At 33.9% G+C, this 11,244-nt stretch overlaps 1 protein-coding gene across 1 annotated transcript in view; it reads left to right on the top strand.

Moving 5' to 3' along the window:
* Positions 1-7,522, top strand: part of LOC141336257 (deoxynucleoside triphosphate triphosphohydrolase SAMHD1-like) — an 8,265-nt gene extending 743 nt beyond the window's left edge. The window contains exons 2-15 of the mRNA XM_073841809.1: positions 54-148; positions 1,999-2,159; positions 2,320-2,435; positions 2,922-2,993; positions 3,157-3,188; positions 3,282-3,425; positions 3,502-3,602; positions 3,931-4,039; positions 4,581-4,672; positions 5,138-5,250; positions 5,431-5,567; positions 6,604-6,696; positions 6,772-6,876; positions 7,358-7,522. Of these exons, the coding sequence (XP_073697910.1) occupies positions 54-148; positions 1,999-2,159; positions 2,320-2,435; positions 2,922-2,993; positions 3,157-3,188; positions 3,282-3,425; positions 3,502-3,602; positions 3,931-4,039; positions 4,581-4,672; positions 5,138-5,250; positions 5,431-5,567; positions 6,604-6,696; positions 6,772-6,876; positions 7,358-7,522 (1,535 nt within the window). The remainder of the gene's footprint in view (positions 1-53; positions 149-1,998; positions 2,160-2,319; positions 2,436-2,921; positions 2,994-3,156; positions 3,189-3,281; positions 3,426-3,501; positions 3,603-3,930; positions 4,040-4,580; positions 4,673-5,137; positions 5,251-5,430; positions 5,568-6,603; positions 6,697-6,771; positions 6,877-7,357) is intronic.
* The last annotated feature ends 3,722 nt before the right edge of the window (positions 7,523-11,244 follow it).

Genomic DNA, 11,244 nt, shown 5'->3' with positions numbered 1-11,244 from the left:
TATATTTTTTTTTTTTTTTTACATTAACAATATAAAATGTCATACATTTCCAGAGCCTGAGAAACAACAGTTATGGGAGATTATCAAGGATGAATTGCAGGACATCCTGAAGAAATACTCCTTAGACTTCTCAAAAGAACAAATGAAGGTAAACCAACTATTTGTGTGACATTTTCGATGATAGCGTCATTTTACTTTTCACTTCCATGAAGAAACATACAAGTCTAAAATTGTGCAGTCAACAGTATTAATTTTGTAGATCATAATTATTTAACCTTACAAACAAACTGAAATACCAAGTCATCACATGATGTCAGTATCAGGGGCAGATTTACCAATTTGTGGGCTCCAGGCAAAATCTAGGAATGGGGCCCTATACATGTGCACACTTATACCTAGATCAGCCTTGAGGTTCCTTTCTGCTGCACAGTGGTGTCCCATAGTTGTGTCCAATGTTTCTACATGTGTCATGTACAGAACAAGACAAATACAGTTGAGATACAGGTTTTCACAAAAACAAAATAAATTGTAAAATGATAAACATTACAATCAAGCCTTTAAACATTTTAAAGCAAGGGATGAAAAGGGGGTTATGTGGGTGGATTTTTGCACTGGTCTGAACAAAAACTGCAGATGGGATTATTAAAAATGCACATCCCTCTAGCAACTGCGCAAATATACTGAATTATAAAACTCATGCATATGAAGCTGTATTAATGTTCAGAAGTATCAGTTTTCAAATTGTGCAGGAAGTTCAATTTGTTTTGAAGAAATAAAATATTCTGCAAGTAATTGAGTGTAAATCATACTTTGTGTGAAAAGGAATAAGAGTTGACAGATTTTTACTGTCTCTAGTGTTTATATCAACTGGATACTGCAGTGATTTTTACATATTATACTCAAGAGTTTAGTGGCCCAAAATCAGAATTACAACACAATGCAATTAACAACAACATAAAAAAGCAAACATAAGCTCACAACAAAGTAAAAAAAAAAAAAAAAAAAAAAAAACATAAGCTCATAACACAATGCAATTATAAAAGCAAACATAAGGTACTTTTTTTCTCAGTTTTGTGAAAATGCATATAGAAGCATGCAATTCCAAATAGCCTATGTTGGTACTTCACCAAATCAAATAAAAATGCCATTGAAACATTTCTGAAGACAACTAATTGCCTTCAGAGTTTCAAACTGCCTATATTGATAAAAAAAAGTCCACTGATGAGTTACCACTGCAAGCCTATGTGTCTGAACCAATTGCATACATACTGCAATCCCTTGGCTTTTGGGAGCCCAAAACAAAAAGTTTTGTTCCTTCATATACATAAGGAGGAATCATTTTATGAAGAGGAAACCATTCATGAACAAAATGCTTAAATATGCTGCTTTCAACAACAAAACAAACTCCTAAACTCATAAACTCAGAGCAGAGGCTGCATTGGGACTGGGTTCCCACAAATCTCAATGAAACCAGCAGTTTTACTCTATATAGCGCAGGTCCTGTCTTCCCACGATTTGGTGTATTACAAGAATATGTAAACACTGAAAGCCTCCGCTACGCTACGCCATGCTGGAGCTATAGTAGTCAGATTTGACTGATCACAGATAGAGAGTAAGGAGAGATGACTGACAGATCATGCTGGAGGATTTGCTGCTCAACAGATGCTAAGCTCATTGACAAATATCTGATCTTGTAAGATGTCCTCTTTTACACAGAGCACATGAAATTGAAAGTGAACATCAAGCTCTAATTCAAAAGCAATTTCAAAAGCAGAATACAGATGTTGCTGGATTAGGAAAACAGCCCTGTGCAGGACTCTATAGCAGAGTTCTGTTCCTGAATTAACCAAATCAGCCAACGAATCATTGGGAATCAGTTGAGCGAATGATTCAATGACTTACTTATAAATCTAGCTAACAGGAAATGGTTTCAGAACTTTTTACATTAAGTCACACGTTCATTATAGTGTGATAAACCAGTAGGTCTTTATCCTGTAGATTTTCAATGACCCTATTCATGGTCACATGGAGATGAATCCGCTGCTGGTGAAGATCATTGACACTCCTCAGTTTCAAAGACTGAGACACATCAAACAACTAGGAGGAACATACCTGGTGTATCCTGGTGCTTCTCACAATCGATTTGAACACTCTCTTGGGTGAGAATGAATTATTTACAGAGCTGAAATGAAATTAATAATTTAAGATGTTTAGATAATATATATATATATATATGCACACATTTATATATATTAATAATGATCTTTTTGCTAGATTCAGTTTTGGATTTTGATAAGCTAATATCTTTGTGTTTGTTAGTGTGGCGTATTTAGCAGGACGTCTGGTGAAAGTTCTTCATGACAATCAGCCAGAGCTCAAAATTACCAAACAGGATTTCCTTTGTGTTCAGATCGCTGGTCTGTGTCATGACTTGGGTGAGTATTCCTAATGCTTATGTTTAATTCTAATGTTTAATGTAGATCCACAAAAAGGACACAGAGTTTAGTGGCCCAAAACCAGAATCATGTTTTAGTTATAAATTTGAAAAAAAAAAAAAAAAAAAAAAAAAAAAAAAATATATATATATATATATATATATATATATATATATATGAGGTTACTGTTAGTATCCAACTGTAATTGTCACTTTTGGAGATCGTCCCTGTTGGGAAAAATAAAAATAATAAAATAAAATCAGCATATGCTTGTTTGGGTGGTTTTGAAGCATGGCTGCCTGACTGAGCTGGTTTAAGCTGGTTCTTAGCTGGTCCTAAGCAACTCTTGCTCAGGACCAGCTTAGGACCAGCACATGACTAGCTTAAACCAGCAAGCATGCTTCAAAACATACCTAACCAGCATATGTAAAGAGACATAAGATGGATCAAAATGCTGTAAAATTTACATTTTCTATTTATTTTTAGGCCATGGTCCATTTTCTCATGTATTTGATGGTCTGGTCATTCCTGAAGCCAAAAAAATTAAAAGATTAAGAGGTAAGTGACATGAAATGCAAGTACATGCAAGTTTTCTCTCATATCATTGTTACATTTGGACATGCAGAACTCAAGCTATTTTAAATGTATGCCTCGTAAATGTGACTGAAAGAGTAATGTTTAAAATATGAATCTAAACCTGAGTGCTGCTTCTGTTTCTTAGGTCTGCCTGATGACATCCCTGAAAAGTGGAAGGTGAGAGTGAACACATTGCTCATGCAGCCAAAGCAACTGACTCTGTACGATATGTATTTATGATTTCATCTGTGTTTCTGTCTTTACCAACAGCATGAGCAGATGTCAGTTCAAATGTTCCATGACATTGTGATGAGTCTGAAGGCTGAGAATAAAGATGTGTTGAAAGAACATGGACTGGGTGATAAAGACGTCACCTTCATTAAAGAGTTAATCGAAGGGGCAAAAACTGCAGAGGTATAAAGCTGTTTATGGTGTGACGCTCCACTATAATGAAGTTGGAATTACTTACAGCCTTTGCTTTTCTGTTCAGTGGACATACGAGGGCAGAGATGAAGAAAAATCCTTCTTGTATGAGATTGTGGCAAACAAACAGAATGGCATTGATGTGGACAAATGGGACTATTTTGCACGGTAAATATTAGACATTGTGCACATATGCAAGAGCAATTGATTGGCTCAATCACTATAGTGACTAGTGAGATGTAAAGTGAAGTCTGGCAGACAAATGTAAGACCATTACAGATGGTGAGAAACTAAGACACTGAGACAATATCTGCGATAGCATAATAACATTAGTGAGCATATTGACAGTTTTATTTCATGTCTTATTCTCTTGTCACAGTAGGTCAAGGTCAAATAAAGGCATCAATGAAATAACAAAAACAGAACCAAGCTGGCATATAGATCATCCTATTATTTATGATCCATTTTGTTTTCATATTGAATGTTTATTTGACAGAGACTGTCATCACCTGGGCATTCGAAACAGCTTTGACCATCAGCGTCTGCTGAAGTTTGCTCGAGTCTGTGAAGTGAACAGAAGAAAACACATCTGCTTCAGAGACAAGGTGCCTCATACATTGGTTACTATTTTACTTACTAATCAAACACACATGTATGGCATAGCAGAAGCTCTATTAATATATTCAAAATTGAATCTGTATTGTTAACTCAAATACTGTATCATGTCAGACATTCTACAGAAGCCAATGCAACTTTCAAAGGCATACTTGAAAGGTTTATTTAAATTTAAAGGGTCATTTTAAGTTCTGTCTTAATTTACATATTCACGTTTGTTCTTACTGTTCTAAACATGGCATACGTAATTGTATGTGGGGAATGCAAAATACGTTATTTAAAGAATGTTTCTATTGTTTCTGTCCGTGCAATGAAAGTCAACGGGCTCCAGAATAACCCTTGACCCCATTGACTTTGCTTGTATAGACAAATAAACTGAGACATTTCTCAAAATGCATTGATTTGTTTTTAACTATCCCTTCAAAAATGTGGCATTTTGTCCTTTGGGAAACATTTAAAAATGACATTGGATGTATGCATTGCATTATGGGAGTTGGATCTCTGACACACTGCTGTTTGTCCGTCTAACAGGAGGCTGATAATGTTTATGACATGTTTCGCACCCGATACACTCTCCATCGACAGGCGTATCAGCACAAGATCTGCAACATCATTGAATACATGTGAGTAATATCTGTGCTGCTGATTGTACAATTTTTAAAATCTTGCATGGCTTATTCTTCCTTTCCAGGATGTTATATAAATTAACTCACATTAATTCTGAATAAAAAAACTCACTTAAGTCACACAGCCTTAGTTGAACATCAACTGTATAACAGATAAACACATTAAATCTGTCAAGATCTCACCAGAGGAGAATGAAACACAACCACCATTAACATCTTCACTTATTACAGACACCACTTTCACTTTATTTCTGTCATCTGTCTAAGATATTATTGAAAATTAACAGCAGTTTAACTCTAGTTCATATTGGTTTATGTTTTAAGTCACCATTATAGTGATGCTTTTGGTTGAACTTTTGACACTTGACTGTCTTTTGCATTGTTGTTATTTTTATTTATTTTTTCTACTTTTTTCACCTTATACATGTTTTAAAGACTAAATAGTAATGATTTTTGTGCTAGGCATGCAGAAGCACTCTTACTGGCTGATCGTGACCTTCATGAAGGAAAACATGAAGATATGCTGAAGATTTCTGAAGCCATAAAGACAGCAGAGGACTACAGCAAACTCACAGGTGAAAGAAAACAAAACACAAGAAACAAATCTAAAAGGTAAAATATCTTAAGATATACCATGTTAATATAAATACCGAGATGAGTATATTCTCTCTTTGGAGACTCGTGGTTTTGTGTCTCAGGATATAACCAATATGAAATAAGACACTCTAATAATGAATATTCTGTTCTTCTGTCAGATGAGATCTTTGAGCAGATCTTGTCCTCCACTGCTGATAACCTTAAGAAATCCAGAAACATCCTGGACAAGATTGTCAGAAGAAAACTGCCAAAGTTTGTTGGAGAAGCTCGTCTGACTAAGAAAAACACATCAAAGGTTGGACAGAAGTGAAAAACACACTGGTTTACAGTTTGATTAACCACACAGAAAAATCCCCAGTGATAAATTAACTCTCCTGGGAGTTTATTTGATTCCACACTCAAGAGTGTGAAAGTGTTAAAATCAGAGTGTTAAATGAACACTGAAGCAGAGTTAAAGTTAATGAGATAATTAGTGATTAATTGAGTGATGATTGATCATTATTGAAGACACCTGATGTTAACAAGCAGAAATCGCCAAAGGATAAAATTAAAATTTTTAAGTCACCATTACAGTGGTCAGTGTTTGCATTAGTTGGTATCTTGACCCTTACATTTTTAACGTTAGATCTTCATTGGCTGCTATAATAGTGTTATAATAGCCATGTTTACCAGATGAAAGGTGGTCATATTTTGAAATAATCTTCATGTAGTTTTTTCTATATGAATGCATGGATATTTTCACTGCTTGTATCAACTCTGTGAACCATATAATATATATAGTTAGAAATAAGTTATTAATAATTATTTTGATCAAGAATTTAATAAAAGTCTTTAATTAAGACACACAGACATGAAGAATCAGCCTGAGAATCACAACAATGGTGACCATCAAAAAAGCATGTTGTAGCCACTCAGAACTCATCCATGAATCGTGCATTGCAGCATGAATAAATAAGCTGAAATGTCTTTATAATTTCTTTTATTTTTACTGTTTTCATTTTTGTTGTTTTATGTGACTTTTTAGTAGCTTGTTTTATGATGTTCAGAGTTGATCTGTTTATCTGAATATGTCGTTTGTCACCGCTGTTGAGATTCATATGATGGTTCTTGATGTCTGTGTGTGATGTGTTTATTTATTTATTTGTTTTTGGTGATTATGCTTGTTAACATCAGGTGGTTCCGATAATGATTAATCATCACTTGCATAACTATTAATGATTATTTAATGTTGATTTTAACATTTAAATAAGTATATAAATAAACTCTCAGGAGAGGTCATTAAACACTGGGCTTTTTGCTGTGCATGAAGCATCTCAAATCTGAACTTTCAGGAGGAACTGACGGAAAAATGGAAGGCAGCAGTCGAGAAGTATAAAACTACAGACAGGACTGTTTCTCTGAATGCTGAAGATTTGCCAGTTTATGTAAGTTATATTCCAAACACTTCACATCTGCCTTTATATTTTCACAAACTAGCTATTTTATCCCTTCCTACTCAGGTGGTTGATCTGGATCACGGCATGAAGGACAAAAACCCCATTGAATTTGTCTATTTCTACAGCAAAAGGAAACCCAATAAAGCTTCTGCCATTAAGGATTACCAGGTACTCGTGGCACTTTAACTCTTTTGTTTTAGATCATTAAAGATTTTTTCCAAATGGGTGTGATCAGCTATGTTTCCATCCATCTGTTTCTTTATGCACATTTTGAGATATCACATGAAAAAAAAAAATGCTGTTATGGAAAGGGAAAGATAAATTCTAAAAATGTGTATACAAAACAAGTATGAAGTATAAAAAAGTGCTTAAAAATAAGAAAACATGTATTACTATGACGGAAAAACATTTACGGAATAAATTCTCTGATGCACATTTAAACAAGTTATGTGACTTTGTGCACTGGTGCAGCATAACCGCATTAACCAGATTAACAGTGGACCGATCTTGTCAATCTTGTTTTGATTATTCTGAAATGCCTGAGCCAAAGTCTATTGTCAAAGTGATTCAGTATAACCAATGAAACTTATTTTCATATTGCTAAAGTATTTTTAGAAAACTGATTGTGTGTTACTTGTCTTGTTGTCAGTTATCCAGTTTCCTGCCAAAGAGGTTTAATGAAGAGCTGGTCAGAGTTTACTACAAACGATCTGATGATCAGACAGCTGAAGATAAGAAGGAGGAGAAGAAGAAGATGGAGGAGGCAGAGGAATGCTTTCAGATATGGTGTGCAAACAATTTCGGACTCAACTAGGCAGCCAAATATTTGGCAATTTTTCTCTTCGACTGTAACACAAAAAAAAATTCTCAAAGAAAAAAATAAATTCATTAATATACATGAGGTGCACACAGGTCACAAAATCTAAATTTAAAAAATAAAAACATCAAGAGGTGCACACAGGTCACGAAAGCAAAATTAAAAACATTTGTACAATCAGTTAAAATCAGTTTTCAGGTAAAGGTATATAGTTATGGAATAATTTAATCTGAATTAAAAACAAGATTTGCTAACTATGGTTGCCAGACACTTTCATGTTTTCTTTTATGTCTTTTATTTAAAAGTCCAACCAGGGACAACAGCTACCATTTCAATAAATAGTGATTATCAGTTGGGGTGATGATGCTATAAGTTGAAAGAATATCTAGGACTGATGAATGTGGAAGTAATAAAAAGGTTTTATTAATTTTTTTTTTTGCAAAAAAAAGTTTAGTTACAAAGAGTAAAGCTTGGGTTTACATATTTTGGGAATGTAAATTTATATGGAATATATTTTCTTATATCTTCTTATTTGCTTAGGTACCATGGGTATGTAATCATTCGTTTGCATCTGTAATGGAAATTGGTGAATTATGACAACAAATGTGCAATTGTTAATGACATCAGCACTTCAACAATAAAGTCTATTCCTTATATGCCTTGTTGTTACTCTAAAGAACATTTTATACTTGATCCAACTTAATTTTCTGTCTTGTAATTGAGCTAAAGTCAAATATTTAGTTAAAGTAAAACTGAGTTTAGAGATTTAAGGCACGATATTTATTCATCACACTGTGTAGATAGATTAACTGATTATAAGTGGAATATTATTATTACTATTTGTATTTTTTTTTAAAGTGCAACTCTCAGAACCTTAAAAGGTTTTATCAGGCGCTACATATTTGGAACCCCTAAAAGGTTCTATATAGAACCTTCAAAAGAACCATTTAGGGTTAGGTTTAGGGATTCATTGAAATGTCGAGGGGATACTGTTCTAACAATGTTATCAATAAACATTTGTAGAACGTTTTTAGAGAATGTTAACCTACCTTTTAGGAAAATAATCTGGGAACTAAAATAAAACTTGCCACTGAAAACATTACCAGAACATTTTAACACATTATTTTATTATTTCACCTATTTCTAGATCTGAAACAGCATTTCTGACAATTTTGGTAAGAGCAGATCAGGATAAGCAGCGCAAAAGAACAGAACAATGGTTTTGGTTAGTCAAAGTTGTTCTGCTGGTTCACAAAACCAAACTCATACAGGATTAATTCTTACGCTTTTGATTTACGTTAGTTGAGTACAGATAAAAGCTAGAGAGCACAACTTTTACTGGTCTGTTCACATCTAAAAACAATGCAACTGATGTAAAAGTGTAGGATCAACAAACATGTTCAACAAAACCGCATTTTACTACTTTGTAAATATGATTAAAATCAACCTTTAAGTATAATTTAAATTGAACAAACTTTTTATCAAAATGTACTTTCACGATGTAGCCTCTTTACTGTGTAAAATTACATACAGAACAAATCTATATCTGGACATATTGTTAAATACACAACAAAACAGTTATTAAATTATGGCAAACTCACAATTTAGGAACAAATAAAATAGTTTTTTTTTTTTTAATTGATTACAGATAATAAAACTGGAGTGTCTATTTACCCTAAGTGCAAATACCTGGCCTTACACTAGAAAGAACCAAGAAAATATGTTAAAATATGCTATTTTCACTTAGTGCAAATAGCTGCTAGCTAATAAAATTAATAATAGAAGATGGTTTGTGTTGTTTCTTTCCATTGTTTCATTCTGTTTAGTTTGTCTGATTTGTTTCTGTCTACATTTTTGCAGCTTTTCCTCAAGTGCTAAATATCAACTCACAAATGAATTACCTTAGCCTTCCTCTGGTGTAAAATTAGTTTCTTCTTTCAGACAAATACAATAGGAGTATTCTTAAAAATGTCATGGTCTTCCAAGCTATGAATGGCTGTTGATATTCAGTAGTTCAATATAAGTCCAATAAACTGTGCCAATCCATCATAATAAAAACAAAAAAACAAAAAAAAAACATTCCACACAGATTCACCTTCTGAAGCGACTTAATGTGTTTGTGTAAGAATCCATATTTAAAAATGTTATAAACCGTAATCTCTGGCTACCGATCAGAGGTGTATAGTACAGGGGCCTCATTTATAAAACTTTCTTACGCACTGATTTGATCTTAGAGTGTTCGTGCGATCAAAACCACGTCAAAGTACAGATTTATTAAAACCGTCTTTGACGTGGAAAAGTACTTATCTCCACGTCAGATTCCAGCTTGGCGTACGACCGTTTCCTTGTGGTAATGCCTGGTATTGCAGATAGTTCAGCCTCACTATAATTTGATTTCTTGCGCTCCTTTTTACTTGCCATTGTCACAGAGTTTTTGCTTTAGGAATGAGCTCATTTTATATGTTAATTAATTAAGCAGGGGCGTTTCGACGGCGGAACATTCAGCTGCACACAATTCCACGATCGTTTGTGATTTATAACCGAATGACTGGCGTACGCATGGATTTCGTGGTACTTTCGTTTCTCTGAATCGCTCTTACGATCAATTTAGAAAAGTTCTTAGATAAAATCAAGGATGGTTTCTACGCAAGTCTTTATAAATGAGGCCCCTGGGGTCAGAAAGTAGAAGTCCTGCCATATGTTTGTTCCACCCATGAACTGAGTAAATGATTTCACCAGAGGTGGAACCAAGTCTTTCTATTCAAGTCACAAGCGAGTCTCAAGTCAAAGCCCAAGTCCTCAAAGAGTTAAATGTAATGAGATAATTAAGTGACTAATTAAATGATGATTGTGATAATTGTGCATTAGTGATGAACACCTGCTGTTATTGAGAATTACAGAGGATCAAATGTTCATGTTTTGTTGGTTAAAATGATGCTACCATCATGAAGATCAGTGTTTGCTTTAGTTGGGCTTTGACCCTTTTAGTGTTTTAAGGTAAATTTTTTTTAAGGAATTGCCATATTTTTCACAGCAAGATTTTGCACATTACAGAATCAAAAGCTTGTGGTAGTGGTATAGTTAACTTGTTTTGCTTTTATGTCTCGTAAGTGAACATCATTTAATGGTTAATCTTTGATTTATAGACTGACATTCAACTATCAAACAACTGGAGAAAAATTCTTATTAAAATGCCATTGTAATGCTTAAATATTGGGGGGAGACTTGCAGCAGCTCAGGCTTTTAGACATGAAACACTTATCATACCATCCTCAACAGTGGTGACAATAATTCTTCATACTGTCGTGCGTGATGGGAGTTTTTACTATGATGTTACCCAGCATGCATTGCAGCATGAAGAATTTAAAGTCATCATTATTAAATTTATATGCTGGCTCTTGAGGTCTGCGTGTGTCTGAATAGCACAGAAGCAAATTTATTTATATGCCTTTCATATAGCAGAATTTTTAATTTGAGCAATGAGCACAAAATTTTGATATCATACTGAGCTTTGCAGAACTGTTCAATCAAAACTTTAACTTGTATATAATAAGAGTTATTCTACATTTTATCAAACCATTGTCTGATTATTAACACAATACATACCAGATTTGTGTCTTTAGTGCACAACATTATATATGTTGTGAGAGAGAGTGAGATTACACATAAGTAGTCAAGGGTCGAAAGTCCAACTAAAGCGAACACTGGTCTCCGTGATG

Source organism: Garra rufa, chromosome 6, assembly GCF_049309525.1.
Source record: "Garra rufa chromosome 6, GarRuf1.0, whole genome shotgun sequence".
Taxonomy (NCBI): Eukaryota; Metazoa; Chordata; class Actinopteri; order Cypriniformes; family Cyprinidae; genus Garra; species Garra rufa.
The sequence above is the reverse complement of the archived record's forward strand: the minus strand, read 5'-3'. Positions and strand labels throughout refer to the sequence as shown.